At 40.3% G+C, this 21205-nt stretch overlaps 2 protein-coding genes and 1 pseudogene across 2 annotated transcripts; 2 read left to right on the top strand and 1 right to left on the bottom strand.

Annotated features, from left to right (window-relative positions):
- The first annotated feature begins 558 nt into the window (after positions 1-558).
- On the top strand, positions 559-3867 carry LOC116262601 (peroxidase 5-like; annotated as a pseudogene).
- A 2398-nt stretch (positions 3868-6265) lies between these two features.
- LOC116263130 (peroxidase 5-like) lies at positions 6266-9124 on the top strand. Its single transcript, XM_031642734.2, has 3 exons — positions 6266-6686; positions 7289-7924; positions 8911-9124. Exons 1-3 carry the CDS (start codon positions 6366-6368, stop codon positions 9082-9084), a joined length of 1131 nt encoding a protein of 376 aa, XP_031498594.1. The 5' UTR covers positions 6266-6365; the 3' UTR covers positions 9085-9124.
- A 2015-nt stretch (positions 9125-11139) lies between these two features.
- LOC116262415 (cell division cycle protein 48 homolog) lies at positions 11140-17479 on the bottom strand. The gene is made up of 9 exons (XM_031641760.2): positions 17283-17479; positions 15768-15933; positions 15450-15678; positions 14598-15364; positions 14271-14492; positions 14089-14160; positions 13478-13759; positions 12372-12731; positions 11140-11685 (listed from the first exon to the last, which is right to left on the bottom strand). Exons 1-9 carry the CDS (start codon positions 17324-17326, stop codon positions 11389-11391), a joined length of 2439 nt encoding a protein of 812 aa, XP_031497620.1. The 5' UTR covers positions 17327-17479; the 3' UTR covers positions 11140-11388.
- Between the last annotated feature and the right edge of the window lie 3726 nt (positions 17480-21205).

Here is a 21205-nt window from a genome sequence, read left to right as displayed (position 1 = left end):
TTAGATTATGAATGTCATGAAAGCTAAATGAACCAGTTTTTGTCTCTTCTTCTTCCCCCCATCTCCTCTCTCTCTCTCTTTTTCTCTCTGATGCCTTGACTCTCCGTTTGGATGAGATTTTTGGACACATCAAAAGAGGGGCATCTGTTTCTTTTTGATGGAATGTGTCTTTCTTTTTTTCATTTCTTTTTGTTTTTTATTTTTCTTCATCGGTGCCCTGCAATCATGAAAAAGGAAAGAAAAAAAGCAGGGAGAGTTCGCCCTTCTGCTGTCCAATGACACCACCCAGCGGTCCAGTGGAAGTATATATATATATATATATATATATATATATATATATATATATATATATATATGCATTCACACAGCTGCGTAATAAAATAAAGTGCTTGCTGATCTATGAATAAGTAACAGTTCAAACACTCACTCCCCTAAGACTACCAAATCTTCAACTCCAAGATTTCCAACATGTGATATCTCATTCTTGGTTGGAGGACTTTATATATATACGTGCACGAGTTGGCAGCTACAGTTGCCTATCTTGAACCTCTGGTGGTCATGGCTCTCAAGCACTCCCTCCTCCTCCTCCTGCCCCTTCTGGTCCTCCTTCCCTCCAGCCATGCAGGTCTGAAGGTCGGATTTTACAACCAGACGTGCCCGGTTGCGGAGACCATCGTCAAGTTGAGCGTTGCAAGCGCTGTGATCAGCAACCCGGGCATTGCAGCCGGCCTGATCCGGATGCATTTCCATGACTGCTTTGTGAGGGTAAGTTCTAGCCTGTTTAATTTGCTTGATTTTGCATGTAATTTTTCTTCTTGCATCTACTTCTACAGTGAATTAATAGAAAGGGAAGAAGGACAAGTTATATGTTATGGGTTAATGGCTGCTAACAAAGGATTATGTGTTATGGGTTGAAAATGATAAAAAAGATCCCCTTGGTTAAGGGCAAAAGTAAAATCTATAAAAATTCTCTTGGTAAAACTATAAAAATACCACCTTGGTAAAAAGTGAGAACAAATGGAGGAGTCAGGATTTTTCATCAGTGAGGCACTTTCATTGGTGACACAAATTTGGTGTGGGCATTGCTTTATAATTTTAGAGTCATAGCAATGCGATGTTAGCACATTATAATAAGATTTTTGATCGGCTGATGTGGGCAGTGGCCCACCCCTTCCAACAAGTACCTTCGCTATTGGTGGGAATATGTTTTACCACATTCGCAACATAACATGGAAAATGCTTTGAACATTGACTATATTGATTCAAAGAGGAAAAAATGAAGAACTTGCGAGTTGAGAGGAAAATCTTTGTTTGGTGGAAAATGATTTCTATGAATGCATGGTTGAGAGGACAGAAAGAAAGCTTCAGCAAGTGTATTACGGTTGTGAAAAGATCAATTGGAAATGGAGGTGAGTTAAATTAAATTCATTGGGAGCCATTGTTTCTGATTTACATATAGTCTCGGTTCCATTTTCTAGATCTTCACCATCATGAGAATCGCTGAGCGACTCAGTTACCACGAGAGCAACATAATATACCCCAAATCTATGCGTTTGCTACATGGATTTGAGATCCACGTTATTCAGCTATCGTTAATTTCAGATCCCCTCGAACCTGAGATTTTCGAGAAATCAAACACAACTTACTTACAATAATAGACAACAGTATGCATTAAAAGATATCTGAGGACTCCTAAGTACCTACGAGCCGTGTGGTTGAGTGCAGCAGCCTGGTTTTCTTTAAGTACAAGCTAAAAAAAAAAAAAAAATTGTTTATAAGCCATTTAGAAACCACTTACAATTATTAGTCATGTAGTAATGAGTAACGTTATCTTTAATTTCACGTTATTTTGGATATTTACCTTGGGGCACAATTCAACTTGTTCAGGGTTGCGATGGATCGGTGCTCATTGACTCCACGCCCAACAACAGCGCAGAGAAGAGCTCGATTCCAAACCTAAGCCTCCGTGGGTTTGAGGTCATTGACCGGGCCAAGTCGCTGCTCGAGCGTCTTTGCCCGAACACGGTCTCCTGTGCAGACATCCTTGCCTTCGCGGCCCGCGACAGCGCCGCGCTGGTAGGGAACATCAAGTACCAGGTGCCGTCGGGCCGGCGCGATGGGCGCGTCTCGATCGAGAACGAGGCACTAGTGAACCTGCCCGTCGCCGTTGTTCAACTTGACCGAGCTCATCGACAGCTTTGCTAAAAAAAACCTGACCGATGAGGACATGGTGACCCTGTCCGGGGCGCACTCGATCGGGGTGGCCCACTGTGCTTTCTTTACCAATAGGCTCTACAATGCCAGCAGCACCAGTCCGGTGGACCCGACCCTTGACCTCGAGTACGCGACCTTCCTGCAAGGCCAGTGCCCTTCCGACAGCAACTTCACGGACCCAAAGGTGCTGCCCATGGACACCATCACCCCCGTCGTCCTGGACAACAAGTACTACGTGGGCTTGCTCCGGAAACTGGGTCTCTTCACCTCTGACCAGGCGCTGCTGACCTCCCGTGCCTCCATGCAAATTGTGAGTGTCCTTTTCGTAAAGCAAATGAAGTTCATGTAGAAGTAATGTTATTTTTGGAGAGAATTGGTCTCATACCCTTTTTTTCCACCATCATTTAATAGCTCACGCCTTTAGTGGGTGTTTGGTTACTTGAGATTTGAAATCCACAGATATGATGTAGATCTGACGTAACATGCTTTCGCTGATATCGTAAAAGATTTATGATAAAATAAACTGTTCTTCAAACTAAGAACTGCAGATCAGATAGAACATATCACACGTAAAAACTTTATTTTATCTTTTTACATTGAGAAAATGTCCGATTTAAGATTAAGATGGGAGGAGGAGATAGTTTCTAATACCAAATCTTGAGGATTTTAGATTAAAGGCAATCAAACACCCCTTTGAAGGCAATTGGTAAGAACGGTACTGTGTTTTTGAATTACATGACCTTAGAGACATGCTTTAAGAACACCATGTCTTTTGTTACACGAAACATAGTATGGTTATGTCCAGTATTTGATTATTGAATCTAAGAAGGGTATATTTTATCACAACATATTAGTTTTTTTAAAACAAGAAGATGTGTTTTATGTGCACTAAGAACATAACATTGTTCTTGTTAAACGCTCTTTCCGGTTTGTTTGCTCAAGATAATTCATATTCAGCACACTTTTTCACGCTATAATGGTTACATCCAAAAACTGCTCATCCACCGACTTTGCTTACCCGATTTAAGTATAAAAAATTTGGAGTAAGTCAAGTGGAAAGGTTGAGAAACAGTGGATGCCCATGTATATAACTAAGAAGTCGGATTTACTTTAGGTAACAGACAAAGTGAGACACTTAAGGAGTGTTGGCCAAAGAATCTACCCCAATTTTTAGAACAAACCTAACAACCCCTATTCACATCTTGCAAGAAAGATTAAGAGCTTAGTCACATGTTTAACATTTTGTGACAGGTGATGAACAATGTGAATAATCCATCCGGGTGGGCAAGGAAGTTCGCAGAGTCGATGGTGAAGATGGGAAACATCGAAGTGCTAACAGGAACTCAAGGGGAGATCAGGCGCAACTGTCATGTCATCAATCCCACTGCTGCCGATCTCTTCATTTCTCAAGTTCCAGCAGTTAGAGAGATCTGAGATGGGATCACAGCTTTACTGGTGTTTCATGTCTTTTGCTTAATTCCATTATGATGGTGGAAGAAACAAAGACGGAATAAAAGCAGAAAATTGTGTGGAAGTGTCCGCTTGTTGTATGAAATACAGGTTCAGCAAACTATAATAAGATCTTGGATTGGTGGTATGATAAGAAGTTTTGGCAGCGTAATAAGATTGTAATGGTTGAAAGTTAACATAGATGAAGCGGTTATAGATTATAAGTTGAGACTGCAAAATGAACTACTTGGATGTGAAATATATTATCATATTAATGCAGTATAATCTTATATAGACAACCATAGTCAGGAATATATTATGTCAATGTGTCCTCAGTTCGATTCTCCTGGCTACATGGTAGCATTGTGTAACATTTGAGTTCAAGGATATACAATAGAACCGTTCAGGTCCTACAACACATTCATTAGGACCCAAGAGCAAGGGAAAAGAAGGAGGGCTTCAACTTTTCAAATGGCTGCTTTCTTAAATGGGTGTAACATCTTATTGTTCTCCATTAATGCACATGACATTAACTTTTCAGCACCAAAAAAGTCAACTGAAATCACTCTAAACTGATTCTGCATGCTTTTGCCTTTTCCATGGATCACACATATATATATATATATATTTCCTCCTCTTCTTCTCCATGGCTGTTATTCATCCTTTAGGTTTTCCAAGTTCCAATCTGGTTGATCTCATCTAATGAAGATCACTTTTCGTTTCAAATTATACCGTTACTTTCTCAGGCCAAGCTCAGATCCGGCCTGCAAGTTAAAAAGCAGCATTTTTCAAGTCAAATCCATGCAAAGCTGCATACCGAATCTACATTTGCTGAATAACCGGACTGCATTTTCTCCACCGGAGACACCTAAATAATTCCATAAACTAAACCTGCATGCTTGGATAGGTGAAACTCAAACCTTACGAATTAATCCAGACACTCATGATTGATCGAGCAAACCGGAAACATAGTCAGTGAGCAGTGCATCTGTTACTATTATTATATCACATCATCTTCATTTGTTCCTGTTTTTTCCAGACAAAAACTGCACTAACGTTGAGATACTGTGACGCTTGCCCAACTCGAGGCCACTCCCAGTTTCTTTCATATTTTTCTCATAGGTGATCGACATGTAAAGAGGCTTTTCTTTCTCTCTCTCTCTCTCTCTCTCTCTACTGTTAAGTGATTCTACTTTTCACTTGTAATCTGGTTCCGAAAAGTAAAATGAAATGAAATTTTAATCGATAAGTGAATTCTATATTATTAGCGGGTTGTGAACATAATTGATATTAAAAAAACAAAAAGGATGCGTCCAACTTAAGCTTTTTCTAGAAAAGAAAATAGTAAAGGAGTCATTTTAATGGTTTTAGTTTCTTATATAAAATGAACGGTGAGACGAATCAAAACTGTCAAGGCAACAGAAAAAAAAAAAAAAGAAAAATCAAAAGAATAAAATTTGTGAAATTCATGAGTCGAATTAAAAAAACCTATGGCTTAACCTAATTAGATTCATTTGGAGACTGAAAAAAGGTATTTGAAACAAAATGATGTTTCAAACACTAAAATGCGCTAGTATTTGATCAATGAAAAATGCTAACTAATTCTTCATGGTAATGTGAAAAATGGTTTCAGCATGGTCTTCGTCTTCTGGTGAAGCAAGTGTAGGCAATTGCCTATAATCATCACTAGCTTTTCTGATCTCGATGGGAAAAGACATATGGTATTAGTTTTTGCCGCGTGCCGAACAATATAAATACTTAAATATAATAAAACAATTTAATTTTATTTTAAAGATGAAAAAAAACCTGTATCTAACTTATATCATATCGGTAAGAGGCTAATACCACATGTTACTATATGCAATTATGCATCGTCGCTGATAACACTACTTATGGTAATGGATCAAAAAAAAAAAAAGGTACAAAGTCTTCGTGCCTGCATTACAGCAGCTTTGAAGGTTGAATTGAAAAGTTTATATATATTCCATAGGCAAACATAAACGCGATGAGTGCATCAACAAGTAAAAATTCAGGAAAAACTAGAACAATTTTTGAGAAAGAAAAGCACCAAAAGGATGAACTTTGCAGATCATATGTTTGATCAATTCTATATAAGGTGTCCACTCCGAGTTCGAATTTGAAAATGAATCTGAATCTGGGGGTCGGTTACTATAAATGAGAAGAATCCAACTAAATCAGAAATATGCAACCCAAGTTCGCACCATTCACACCCTTCTAAAGGGGTTGGTTTATGAACGGACGATGGACAGTTAAAAATGCTACCAACTCTTTATTCCGAATCCGCCGCCCTGATGTCAGATGAGGTGGCGACACATTGTAAGCCACTGCTTCTTTCTCTCGTTCCCATCTCATCGACAAGCTTTTCAAGCCCTCGTTTTACAATGTCACCATTTCTTAGATGACACGACAAGTTGCTTACAGAGACAGAAAGTCCACTGTTTCTTCAGTCGTCAGCCGTCTCTCTCTCTCTCTCATATTTTTACCTCGAACGAATGAGATTTTTAGAGGCATCAAATAAGAATCACCCATCGAATATAGTTCTTTCTCTCTCTAACTTGAAATTATCTGCATTCACAGAGCTGCCTAATAAAATAAGTGTGGGATGATCCCTGAAGAAGTCTAATATCACAGACGGTTCAAGCACTCAATCCCCACAAGACTTGCAACAATTCCCACATGTGATGTCTCATTTATCTCATTCTTGGGTGGAGGAATCTATATATGTGCATGCGCAGAGAAGGGAGAACCCACATCAGTTGGGAGCCACAGTTGCCTATCTTGAGCCTCTGGTCATGGCTCTCAAGCAGTCCCTCCTCCTCCTCCTGCTGCCTCTTCTGGTCCTCCTCCCCTCCAGCCATGCTGGTCTGACGGTCGGATTTTACGACCAGACGTGCCCGGTTGCGGAGAGCATCGTCAAGTTGAGCGTTGCAAGCACTGTGATCAGAAACCCGGGCATCGCGGCCGGCCTGATCCGGATGCATTTCCATGACTGCTTTGTGAGGGTAATTTGCTTGATTCTTCTGTATCTAATTTTTCTTCTTCCATCTACTTCTACTGTCATTTATACGTGTACATACCATGAAGTTACTGTCACAAAGAAAAGCGTTTTATTGAAAAAAAACGAGTATAATACCGTAAAACACAGTCACTTATATAATATCCATTTTATTTTTGTCATTTAAAAAAAAACGTCAAAAAATAAAAAAACGCTTATTATACGTTCATTATACCTTTTTTTGTGTTTTTGTCATATTTTTTGTGTTTTTTTATTTTTAGGATTTATTAAATGTTTTAAATTTTTTAAAAAATCTGTCAAGATTTTTTCGTTTTATTTTTGAGATATACAACTTTGTCATATTATATCTATTTTTTTCCTTTTTTTTTTTTGTAACAATGAGTCTTATATGTTATGGATTAAATGAACCCCAACAAAGGACTATGTGTTGTGAGATGAAAACGATAAAAACCCTGGTTAAATAAAAGTAAAACCTGAAAAAGTTTCTCCTCTATAAACTTTAATCAATGTAGTACAACTGAGTTAACGTTATCTTTAATTTCACGTCATTTTGGATATTTACCTTGGGGCACAATTTAACTTGTTCAGGGTTGCGATGGATCGGTGCTCATTGACTCCACGCCCAACAACAGCGCAGAGAAGAGCTCGATTCCAAACCTAAGCCTCCGTGGGTTCGAGGTGATTGACCGGGCCAAGTCGCTGCTGGAGCTCATTTGCCCGAACACGGTCTCGTGCGCCGACATCCTCGCCTTTGCGGCCCGCGACAGCGCCGCGCTGGTTGGGAACATCAACTACCAGGTGCCGTCGGGCAGGCGCGATGGGCGCGTCTCCATCGAGAACGAGGCGCTAGCGAACCTGCCCCCGCCGTTCTTCAACTTGACCCAGCTCATCGACAGCTTTGCTAGAAAAAACCTGACCCAAGAGGACATGGTGACCCTGTCCGGGGCGCACTCCATCGGGGCGGCCCACTGTGCTGCCTTTACCAACAGGCTCTACAACTTCAGCAGCACCAGCGCGGTGGACCCCACGCTTGACCCCACGTACGCGACGTTCCTGCAAGGCCAGTGCCCTCCCAACAGCAACTTCACGGACCCAAAGGTGCTGCCCATGGACACCATCACCCCCGTCGTCCTGGACAACATGTACTACGTGGGCCTGCTCCGGAACCTCGGTCTCTTCACCTCTGACCAGGCGCTGCTGACCTCCAGCGCCTCCAAACAGATGGTGAGTATCCTAATGCCATTTCATAAGACAAATGAAATTTATGTAGTAGTGTAGATGTTATCATATTATATTGTTGGAGAAAATTTGTCTCATGCCCTTTTCTCCGCCATTATTCAATCGCACCCACCTTTAATGCGTGTTTGATTACTCGAGATTTGAAATCCATAGATGTATGTATGATGTAGTGACATGTTTTTGTTGATATTGTAACAGATCTATGATAAAATCTATGGCTTGTCAAACTAAAAAACTTAGGTCAAATCTAAAGTCCACAGGTAAAAACTTTATTTTACCTTTTTACAGTGAGAAAATGTGTGACTTAAGATCGGAGGAGGAAAGGGTTTCTAATATTAAGCATATGGTTTCCAAATACTGATGATTTTAGATTAGAGGCAATCAAACGCGCGCCTTGAAGGCAATTGGTAAGAACAATGCTATGTTTTTGAATCACAAGTCCTCGCAAACATGCTTTAAGAACACTATGTTTTTTGTTTCACGATCATGGTTTTGTCCTGTATTATGATTGAATTTAAGAACGATATCTGTAATCGCATCATATAATTTCTAAAACAAGAAGATGGTTTTTTTTAGATGATTGTGTCTTATGTACATGTTCTAATAACATAACATTTGTTCTTGTTAAATGCTCTTTCCGGGTTTGTTTGCTCAAGATAGTTCACGTTGACCTTATTTTCTCCGGCTGTATGGATTACATCCAAAAACTGCTCATCCACTGACTTTATCGACACGATTTTTTAAGTATAAAAAAGGTTGTGGTAGGTAAAGTGCCAAGGTGAAAATACTCCATGTCTCCACCTATATATCTAAGAAATTGGATTTTATGAATCTGTTCCAATTTTAGAAGCGTTTGATAAGTATTTCATGAATCTGTTCTAATTTTTAGAACATGCGAAACCACCCCTTTCTATTCACATCTAGCAATAAAAGATTAAGAGCTTAATCACATGTTTAACGTTTCGTAACAGGTTGTGGACAATGTGAATAACCCATCCGGGTGGGCAACAAAGTTCGCAAAGTCGATGGTGAAGATGGGGAACATCGAAGTGCTGACAGGAACTCAAGGGGAGATCAGACAGAACTGTCATGTCATCAATCCCACTGCTGCCGATCTCTTAATTTCTCAAGTTGCCAGCAGCTAGAGAGATATGAAGATGGGAGACCTCTTGGTCATGCCCATCAAGAGTCTTTCAATGTCATTTGCTTCATTCCATTATGATGGTGGAAAGAACAAAGACGGAATAAAAGAGAAATTGTGTGGAAGTGTCCGCTTGTTGTATCAAGTACAGATTTAGCCAAGTATAATAAAATCTTGGATGGTGATATGATAAGATGTTGTTTTGGCAGTGTTATTTAGATTGTCATATTTGAAGATGAAGTGGTTATAAGTCACAAGTTGAGACTGCAAAATGAACGATGCGGAGTATATAATGGCAGTATAATCGTATAGATATGTATAACATAGCATAGCTGGTCAGCGTACTCTTAGAGGTCATTTGATGGCCACAGGACACGCCTGTCCTGTTTAGTTGATTTTTTCATCAAACGTTGAACACAGAATAGGCTGGATAGAACGGACAACTGAACGAGGGTATAAATAATTTTTTTTGTCCCATTCTGTTTCGAGCTAACCCTCGGAACAGACAGGACAGAAACTTCCTCTCTCGCCCCCGACGCACGAGCCCGACCCCGAGCCCTCGACTCCGTCTCCTTCTCCTCTACCTCCGCCCCTATCTCCCCTGCCTTTCTCCTCTTCTCCACCCTCGAGCTGCCTTTCTCCTCCACCTCCGCCCCCCGGAGAAAGGCCCCCGAGCTGCCCTAGCCCGTTATGTTTCTCTCCTTCTCCTCCGTCTCTGTGGGAGGGCGACCGCGGGATGCTTCTTCCTCAACTGAACGGAGTCATTGAGGGAGTTATCTGCCCCCGTTGGTCTTTAATCAAATGTATCCTCAGTTCGATTCCTATGGGTATTACTCTGCTTAACTTCAAACCGCAGACATTTAAGGTAAAGGAACCCAGGTCCCAAGACAGATCTAAAATGCATACCGGGCCTGCCCGGTTCGTGTTGGCAAGATACACATTTTTTATGCATTATTTTATATTTAAAATATATTTATGTATTATTTTATATTTAAAAGTATATTTTTTATCTTAACGGGGTTGAGCCCAAGCTCGGGTTTCGAAGTGTGGCTCGGTACCGAGCTATCGTTCAGACTTGGGCCCGGCCACCAACCTACTTGGGGAATGTCCATTTGACTACATTGATTCATCTGTCCTCCAATTCCAACCCTACTTTTCTTTTGAGTGAACGCTAAATTTCCCCAATTTCTTTCATATTTTTCCCCATGGGTGATCGCCAAGCAAAGAGGGTTCTCTCTCTCTCTCTCTCATACTGTAAGTCATTCTATTTCACTTGTAAGCTACCAATTCCGAAACGCATAAAATGAACTGAAACTTTACTAGATAAGTGAGTTTTATATAAGTAACGGTGTGACAAGGTGTGACAAGAAACGAAACTTAAAAAAAAAAAAAAGAATGCGTCCAACTTAGCTTTTTCTAGAAAAGAAAGTAGTAAAAGAGCCTCTAATGGTTTTAGTTTCTCCAAAACTGTCAACCCAACAGCCAAAAACAAAAAAGTCCAAAAGAATAAAATTTGTGAATTCATGAGTCAAATTAACAAAACCTGTGGCTTAACCTAAATTCATTTAGAGATTGAAAAAAAGGTACTGAAAAACTTGAAACAAAATGATGTTTCAAACACTTAATTCTCTAGTATTCGATCAATCCAAGATGCTAATTCTTTACAGTAATGTAAAAAATAGTATCAGCATTGTCTTCTGGGGCTGAGGCAAATATGGGCAGTTGCCCACAAAACCCACAAAAAAATTCTTTTTTTTTTATAGATACATCAGGCTATTTTATTTCGTTACATGGTGGTGCTTTTAAAAATTTTAAATTTTATAACTAGTAACCATTATCCAAAATCTAGCTCTATCCCTGATTGTCTTAGTTTTTGCTGCGTACGGATCAATACAAAGCGTTACACATAATAAGACCATTTAATTTTATTTTAAAAATGAAAAAAACTTGTACCTAACTTATATCATATCGGTAAGAGGCTAATACGACATGTAGCAGTCGACATGTTACTATATGCAGCGTCGCCGATAACACGACTTATGGTAATGGATCAACAAAAAAATCAGTACAATCTCTTCGTGCCTGCACTACGGCAGTTTTGAAGGTTGAATTGAAAGTTTATATTCCATAGGCGTCAATCATAGCATTGTGATTCTGTAAGATCAAGTAAACTTAAATGCGTTGAGTGCATCAACAAGTAAAAATTCAGGAAAAATTAGAACAATTTTTCAGAAAGGAAAGCACCAAAAGGATGAACTTTGCAGATCATATGTTTGCTGGAGATGCGCGCAGTCCAGGTATTCATGTCTTAGCTATATAAATCATCATCGTCTCCACCTCCAGCAGTGGCAAATGGATCTGCGGCTCCAGCAGCAGAACCAGACTCAGGTCTATCAGGGAAGCGGAATTCTGATCCAAACCCACGAGACTGCTGCAATGTTTGAGCAAAGAGTTGGTACTTCCTTATGTCAGCATCACTTACACTTCTTCTAGCATACTTCATGGATTCTTCAAAATGTGCTGCTTTTATTTCCGGAACTTCATCTAGATCATCCTCTTCCATCGCCTCAGGGTTCTCGTTCCTCTTGCGCTCCCGCTCAATGTCCTGTTTTCACAAGGAAATTGATTGTGAAAAAAAGAAAAAATCATTACAAACATAGACAAGCAAACATAGGTAAAGCTGAAAAACAAGCTCAATCACAGATGATTTCCGGGTCTCAACAACAAAAAAATAACAAGAAAATCATTTCTCTAGAAAACTCATGCTCATTGGTTGCAAACGTTTGGTTTCCTGATAATCTGAGGCCTAAACAAATCCAAAACCAAATACTGTAAGCCACCATGATAATTGACGTGTTAGCATTAGGGCCTACACCTACCTTACTAATGCAAGTACATCTTACAAGTGATTGAAAGCAACCCTTCACCATGTGTCTGAATAAGCAGAAAAATAGACTTGAATCTTGATCATCATGCAGTTGCTGCATCCTCAAAAATTATTTGTACCTTTCTAGATAAAAATTCTAATGAGCCACATTGCAGCCAAAAAATTGTGGCTCACATCATTATCCACAGACTCAGAGATAACAGTACAAACTACAAACAGCTCACGTTGAAGTTTCAACAGTACTTGGCAAAGAATATATGCTATGCCAAATATCTTTGAACACGGGGTTAGCATGACTGTTACTTTCACGAGCATGTAATCAGGAACTTCTTGGCACAATTTGACATAGCATCCATGGAAAAAGGACCACTCAAAAGGGCAAAGAATAAGGAAAAAGGCTTTACCTTCTCAATGTTCTCTCTGATAGCATATTTGCAAGCTCTCTGGCAAATTTCAGTAATATCAGCACCACTAAAACCATGAGTATAGCGTGCCAAGGTAGGAAGGTCGACGTCCTTTGATACAGGTGACTTCCGTAGACATGCTTTGAAGATTTGGAGTCGAGAAGCTTCATCTGGCAAGGGTATGTAAATCAACTGGTCCAAACGACCAGGCCTAAGCAAGGCAGGATCAATAATGTCGGGCCTGTTTGTTGCTCCAATTATAAAGACAGTCTTCTTTGCAGTCATGCCATCCATTTCAGTCAACAATTGATTCAATACACGGTCAGCAGCACCACCAGCATCTCCAACAGAGCTTCCACGCTGAAGAAGAAGACCAGAACGAAAAAGCAGGCATGATTAATCAGGAAAAGCAAGAAAGACATACGCATTCAAAGAATATATTATACAAATATATGCTCATCAGTATAAATGAATGGGAGGTTAAAATAAACTAGTAAAAGTGTTCCTGGGAGGTCGAAAGTCCAAAATATGAGAGGCAGACGGGGGGGGGGGGGGGAGAGAGAATATAAAATCCAATAAGTGAAGGGTTTAAAGTTTAAACTAAAAGAATAATAGTGCAACTGGATGATCAGTTAGGAAAGGCAAGAAAGACATTTCCAGTAAAATGTTAGTTAAGAACGTAATATAAACATGTGCCTCCTATTATAAAGTGAAGCAGCGTTTGAAAATAAACTAGTAAATGTATTCTCGGAAGGTAAGAGTACAAATGTAAACTAGTAAATGCGTTCCTGAAGCTGTAAAGAAGAGCATCAACATATTAGCATGTTGTTGTTCCACAAGTGTGACAAGATATTTTGAGATTCTCAAAGTCTCACGCTAGGGACTTTTGCATATTTATTTTTGACCAATCTGGTTGCAGCTAAGCGGTCACAGCAAAGCAATTAGACAGACTTGGCAATTGAGGAACCAATTAAGACAACCTAGAACAGTTTGAATGACTAAAATTGGATGCAATCATATTGTTTCCATTCATCTCTTTTTCATCTTCACCACCAGAAAAATTCAAACCATGATAAAGAATACGAGATGTCATTAACAAGTGTTACCTGAGTTGCTATAGAGTCAAGTTCATCAAAGAAAAGGACACAGGGAGCTGATTGCCTGGCTTTGTCGAAGATCTCCCGAACATTAGCTTCACTCTCTCCAAACCACATAGTTAACAACTCAGGCCCCTTCACGCTAATAAAATTTGCCTGGCACTCATTTGCAATAGCCTTTGCAAGAAGAGTTTTACCACAGCCAGGAGGACCATAAAATAGCACTCCTTTGGAGGGAGACATCCCGAACTTCTCAAATTTCTCAGGATGCTCAACTGGATACTGTACAGTCTGTAACAGAATAATCATGAAACAACAATAATTAGATGTAACAAGGATGAATTGCATGCAAAACATCCATGCAAGATTCCTGCACTGACGTTAAACAGTAAAAATACTAAAAATTTGTGGACCAAACATAAATTTTAAGAGCTTGGAAGAGATTTAAAAGCCGATCAAGTATGATCAACACCAAGTGCAGTCAGCAATTTCTTGTTTGCTGACTTCAAGAACAAAGTGCTCAGCCAGCGACTGTTCCAATACATTGCATGCCAACACACTGATCTTCCTCTTACAGAAGCAGTGGATGGCCGGCAAAATAAAAAGATAAAAAAAATCACCTCCTGAAGTTCTCTTTTCACATTGTCCAAGCCACCAATATCCTCCCATGTGACATTAGGAACCTCCACAACCTATCAAAATTGTAAAAATAGAAACCACAATCATATAGCGACCCAAAAACAAAGGATGAGCTCTTATTGAACAAACAAGAAGATGATGAGAGGATGATGCAAAGACTCACAGTTTCACGTAAAGCAGATGGATTGGAAGAGCCCAGAGCTGTTTTGAAATGTTCATTTGTTACTGCCATTGAGTTAAGAATCTCAGCATCAATTGCATCATCCTCTAAGTCAATGACATCCATTTTCTCCCGAATGCACTGAAGGGCAGCCTCGGTACAAAGAGCAGCAAGGTCTGCTCCGACATAACCATGTGTATCTTTTGCAACTCTTTCCAGGTCAACCTAAAAGTTAAGACGACATTACAAGAGAATTTTACAGATATTTATAAAAGACAGTAAGACAGATCATAAATATAGTAAGAAGCAAAAAAGAAGAAGAATCTTTACATCATCTGCAAGCTTCATGTTCTTTGTGTGTATTCTGAGAACCTCTAACCGCCCAACCTCGTCTGGAACACCAATATCAATCTCCCTATCAAACCTTCCAAATCTTCTAAGAGCTGGATCAATGCTGTTTGGTCTATTGGTAGCTCCAATAACAATAACATGTGCTCGAGTCTTAAGGCCATCCATTAAAGTCAACAGTTGGGACACAATTCGCCTCTCCACTTCACCATGTGTCTTCTCTCTTTTGGGGGCTATGGAGTCAATCTCATCAATAAAGATGATAGCAGGAGAATTCTTTTCAGCCTCCTCAAAGGCCTTTCTCAAGTTGCTTTCACTTTCTCCAGCCAATTTAGACATAATTTCAGGTCCATTGATTAAGAAGAAAAAGGCACCAGTTTCATTTGCAACAGCTCTAGCAATTAATGTCTTTCCAGAACCAGGTGGCCCATAAAGCAGGATACCTTTTGGAGGCTTCACCCCAATTGATTTGAACAGCTGGGGGTGTCTGAGTGGAAGTTCAACCAGTTCACGAATCTGAGCCATCTGTTTTCTTACACCACCCACATCATCATAGCCAACTTCATTTAATCGCTCTTCATCCTCACGTTTAACAGGCTCTCCTTCACAGAAGATCTCTGTGTCTGGAGCAACAATACAATATTCTCCAGGATCTGTTTCAATGACCTTAAATTCCACGCTCCTCATTCCTCCTCTTACAAGAAAAAGGTCACCCTTTCTCACTGGCCTATAGGACTCCAGGAAGTATGCTGAAATTACAAGAAATAAGTTCAGGGAAAGATGCAACTCACAGAACAAAATTATTATCAAAAAGGTTACTGGGAAGTTACTCACGTTTCAGATAAGCATCAAATAGATTTCCTGTAACGCCCTCAATTGTGTCATCAATTGGCAGTATGTGAACACGTTTCCCGTACTTCACATCAGGGCATTGATGGACAGAAACAACATCACCTAGGCGTACTCTTAGATTTGAACGAACAACTTTGTTCATTCTAATCTTTGGCTGCTCGCAAGTATCATCAACAAGAACAATGCACACTGTGTCCCTCCTCTTTTTGCCCTGAAAAAGGAATTACATATGAATCACACTGAAGTGGTCTAGCCATAAATACATGAAAGGAAAACGTTCAGCATCCCCAGACTAAACACCTTAATCAAGATGGTATCCCCTCGGAAAAACTGGAGCTTATCCATTGTCTCAGAGTTCATTGAAACGACAGAATTATCATCATTTACAGCTTCATCAACAATCAACCGATTGGGAGCCTTCTTACGTTCCAAAATTGCAGTACTGAAATCCTTCTTTGCGCCTTTCCTGTTTCAGACAATCATCGATACAACATAAATCAAGAATTAAAAATCAAGTCATTGAATATCAAGAAATGACAGGACCAGGAAGAAGCAATTAATAGTTAACAAGCACTACAAGGCTGCAAGAGTAAGAAAGATCATTCCGAAAGGTTAACCATGCCTAACTTCTTTTATCATCGTATAGAGAGATCTGAAAATCAACCCAGTACTTGAATCACATTGTTACAATCACCCCCGGTGATAGATCGATTAATTCATATTTCACTTGATCCAGTGTCGCAACTTCTAAAATAGACATCACATACCCGCAAGGCAAGCAACTCGAGAGCTAAACATGGACAGCAGATGATCAGCTTTGACCAGGTAGGCACGGCCACCTTATACCGTTTTCTATATCCTGAGAAACAGCCATATGAGGTTCCATGTTGTGTTGGATTCGGTCTCGACCTCTAGCCAGAATTTGCTTTCTAGTGGCGTCTCCCGTTATCAGGAGAAAGGAATGAAGTATTTGTTCCTACGCTAAGAAGGGGTAGCAATCCAATCTACTTATCGGGAAGAGGGTGACATTAAAGCTCAAAAGAGAAATACCTCTCAGGCGAAGAACGCACTCCAACATACCCCGACCTATGGTATCACTTCAGGTAAGTAGATGAAATGCGTTCCAAAGAAGTGCATTGTAACTTCCCAAGTAATCAAGAGGCCTGAAGGTTCCAGCAACCTCCTAATTCATGACACTAGAGATCATTGAGTTCCCAGCAGGGTGTCTTAACCAGTTTACAAGAACAAGGATCCGATACAACAAACGAAAAAGCACCCCCACCATGCACTTTAAACCAGGTAGAGGTCCTCACGTTTCACGCGCAAGCAGATGTCGGATGGAAATTCACTCCGAAAAAGAAGAGGGCCGAGGGGACCCATTTTATTTTCAAGAAACAGAAGTCCCTGACATGAATTCAAGAATTCCTGTACAACATTCAAGATTCCCAGCTCGACCATTAATTGCCGATCTTTTCAACCCCAACCCATTAAAAGATGCAGCAAACCCTAACCATTACCCACATGTCTTGGAAACAAACATAAGAAACATCAAATGCATAGATCGGACATGAACCAAAGACACAAAAGGCAAGTGCGGAGAAAGAAAAACTACAACAGACTAGAAACATGGTGTCCGTCCGCGTCCCAATTGCCACAAAGAAATGCACTGTCCCAAAGATCAAACACCCAGTCACACAGTTCACCCAAACAGCTGCCACTCGACACGACTCTCGGACAACCAAAGGAACGAAACGCGGAAATCTAGTGTTTCAAGATAGCGAAAACGAAAAGAAGAGTTTCGATCGAGTTACTAACGGCCCAGATGAAGCGCCCGCTGCGTCGGAGCTCGATTCCGCCATGGCCGAGTGCTGCTAGGGCTTCCCAAACGGCAAAGAAAACCAGAAATGGAGGCAGAGAGTGGAAGACGGAAAAGACGAGATCCCCCGGGAACGGAGGAGGAAGAAGAATTTTGCGAACGTTTAATGCGAGGGTCTATCCAGGGGTTTCGTATTGAGAAAGAAAGGGCTGATCTGTAAAAAGAAAGTGGCCACGTCGTCACTCTTGTGAGAGTTGAAACGCTTCGTTAAGTAGTTATTTTTGAGTTTTTTTATTTCTCTGTGACAATTCGATTTAGTTCATCAGTCAAAATATTCTTAAATATTTGCTTTCAAATGCATATAAAAATAAGATTATATTTTTTTGGAAATATTGAATCGATAAATTTTCCAATACACTAAAGTGGGAGCATTGGCAGAGTTCATTTTCCAATTTTTATGATACCTTCTATTTCTACTTTTTTTTAAATGTATATTAGGTGTTTAAAATTTCAAAAAAAAAAAAAACAAAGCCCCGCATTTTATAGTTGATTGTAGACATTTTTTATTAGTTTTAAAAAAACTGAATAATGTAAGACTTGAATGTGACAGTTGGTTGATTCGGTGGGTCTATCATCGATAAAGAAATAAAAAAAGCAACTGAGAAACGAAAAATGATGCGAGTGACAGAGGCACCACAAAGAAAGAGATTGAAGCAAAAATGAACTAAGATGAGATTGTTGCACAGCAACCGCAGAGCTAAAAAATTTAAGTTAAAAGAAACTAGTTATAAAATTTTAAAATTTTAAGGGGAACCAATATGTAAATGAATAAAATCTCACTAAAATATCAATATGAAAAAACAGATTTTTAAATGTCGGTATTTTTCATTTCTGTCGAGCCAGTAGTATATGTATGTAAATATCTAATAACTATGAAGTGTTCTCCTCGATGCACTTAAGGGACATGTCTGTATATACATATATATATATAACTTGAGTTGGATTAACGAAAACTATGGGTGGACGTAAAATTCATTTGAGACTTGAAAATATGGTATTTAAAACTAGAGGGACGTTTTTCAAACATTGATCAGTCAAATGACGATATTAGTTGTATATTAGCTTGTATCACCCTTTCCATTTTATGAATTTAAAATAATATAAAAAAGTGCCTAACTTTGGACTAACAACAAGATTGGGCTAAACTTTTAAAAGTGGCTCTTGAAATATTTTGTGATTGATTCAGAATTTATCGTAAAGACTCGAAGCAGATTCATGAAACATTGGTGTTTATTAATTATTTCAATCTTTTATTATTGCATATTCATCAAACTCTCACAAAATATTTCATTTGCCAAACGACCCCTAACATTTTAGATAAATTAACATAGAACAAGTGAAGCAAAAATGAGGGGAGAGAAACCCACCCCACCAAACAGAAACTTAAAAGCATATGGGCCGAAACATCAACCAAATCCAAAAATGGAGACAATGAAAGAACATAACGGACACCACCCAAGAAAAGGGTCAAATTTCTAATTATGAAACGAAGACCGTGAAACATGGAATAAAAAGCTCAGCCCATCATTCTAGAAAAATGCAACTAATTGAAAACGAAAGAGGAAAACTAATAAATTTTTTTACTATAATATGCTATTATTTTTATGTGAAGTGAATGCCTATTATTTTTGAGAAAATCACAAATAGCTATTCCATATCATAGTCACAAATAATGTCTCAAGTTTTAAAAGGCGAGATGTTATCGGGTATAACATAAGGGTGGGCATCGGGCTGGGCCGGGCCTGCCCGGCCAGCTCGATCTGGCCAGTCGGGCCGATAGCCCGGGTCTCGCCGGCCCATTTTAAAATAAAAAATAAATTTTTAATCATAAAATAATTTTTTAAATATAAAATATATTTATAATAAATATATATTATTTAAACAAAAAATTTAAAAAATATATATTTTTTTAAACTTAAACGGGTCGGCCTATCAGGCCCGGGCCGGGCAGGCCCACCGGCGGCCCGGCCCGACGCCTACCCTTAGTATAACATGGCGAGTTTTAAAAAAAATGAAAAAAATACAGAAAAAATACGGTAAATTTTTAAAATAAAAAAACTAAAAATAAGGAAAAAATAAAATAAGTTTGAAACTAATAACACAAACATCAAAAGATAAGTAGTTTGCAACAAATAAAAATAAAAAATGAAAAAAAAAACTGTTTCGCATTAAAAAAACTAAAAAATGAAAAAAGTCAAAAAAAACGCGTTAAAAACGTGTTTTTTGTTTTTAATGTTTAAAAAAAAACTCATTTTTTAAGTTTTAAATGGCTATTTAATTTATCGCATTTTTTTTGAGAAAAAATGCGTTTTCTGTTACCATGCAGACATGTATAATGTTCATTGACTCAGTGAATAAGTATTCAGTTTAGAGAACTTTGGCCTCATGATTATCGTGATAAATGTTGGGATTTCTCCATCTGGATAGTCTTGCGTTGATACGGGTCTATATCCATTTCAGACCCTTAAGTATAAATACTCGTGTCTTGTGATGGTGTGGGACACATCAAGTTTTTACCGTCTGGGTAATCGGTCCCCTTAGCCATACGTGAATTGCCTGTCCCCATCACTGGGCTGCTATGACTGAGGAGAGAAACCCATTGCCGCCGCCGCTACCTCCGCAGGGGAACGACTCTATGGGGACTGTAGCCATTCTTCCCACAGCCGCCGACATTCAGTCGGCGGTCGCCTCTACAGGTTCTTCTTCTGCCCTCTGAAACACATGAATCATGAATGTTTGTTTTTCGATTTCTGCATTTTTCGTTTGTGCGCTATCTAGATTTCTAGCAAAGCTCCAACAATGGGTTATGGGCCCACTCCACGATTCCGCTGCGTGGTTTTTTTTTCCTTTGCATTCTGTTTTTACGCAAAGAGAATAGGGCAGAAATTGGCCAACCTGTCGATAGTAGGGCAGAAACTAGGGGTGCTGGATTCCGGCCGTCAGGCAGGCATCGGCCGACCATTAGGCGACGACCGGACCTCTGCGTCCTGGCGTGACTCGCCGGCAGCCACCCACGCCGTTGGGTGGCCTGCCGGTGGTCTTTTCGGCGCCGTTTCAGTCGCTCAAGAACCACAGGGAAAGGGGAAGGCGACGGGTGTCTGCAGGAAGGGAGATCACCCGTTCCGTTGAAGGTCGACTGCAGGAAGGGAGGCCACCGGCGGGTTCGCCGTCGCCGGACGGCCATGACGGCACCCGCCGGCATCCACCCAATCGCCCGTTGCCCTCCCGCTGCCACCGGTCATGCCCAGATCAGAAATTTTAGGTCACAGGCACAGACGACGGTAGGGAGGGCGTCGGCCGGTCAGAGGCCCGCCGGCGGCTTCGCCGTCGCCAGGCGGCGCCGTGAGATCTGTCGGCTCCCACCCATAGCCCTTGGAGGCTCGCCGGAGGCGATTCCACCGTTCCCTGCCGTTGCAGGCGAGCGGCGGTTTTTGCGTAGCCTGAAACCGCTCGCTAGGTCGAGCGGGAGTCGGTCGGGCGGAAGCGGGGAGGTGGGTCGGACCCGGGTCGGGTCAATCCTGACCCGACTCGGATCCATAAAAGTAAAAAAAAAAAAAAAAAAAATCGGTACCGCTCGACCTCCGCCCGCCCGCCCGCCCGCTTTGATTTTATTTTTCGGATCGGGTCGGGTCCGGTTGGACCCGATCCGTATCTATTCGGTCTGATTTTATAAACAGAACCGATTCGGTTTGTTTCAGAACCGTTTCAGTTCGTTTAAGAACCGATACGATCCGTTTCAAGACCGGTTCAGGCTTTTAGATACCGATTCGGTCTGTTTCAGGACCGACTCGGGCCGTTTCAGGACCGGTTCGGGCATTTTAGGACCGATTCAGATCTTTTCTGGACCGGTTCAGTTGATTTT

This window comes from Nymphaea colorata, chromosome 10, assembly GCF_008831285.2.
Source record: "Nymphaea colorata isolate Beijing-Zhang1983 chromosome 10, ASM883128v2, whole genome shotgun sequence".
NCBI lineage: Eukaryota > Viridiplantae > Streptophyta > Magnoliopsida > Nymphaeales > Nymphaeaceae > Nymphaea > Nymphaea colorata.
This window is presented reverse-complemented; position numbering and strand designations above follow the sequence as displayed.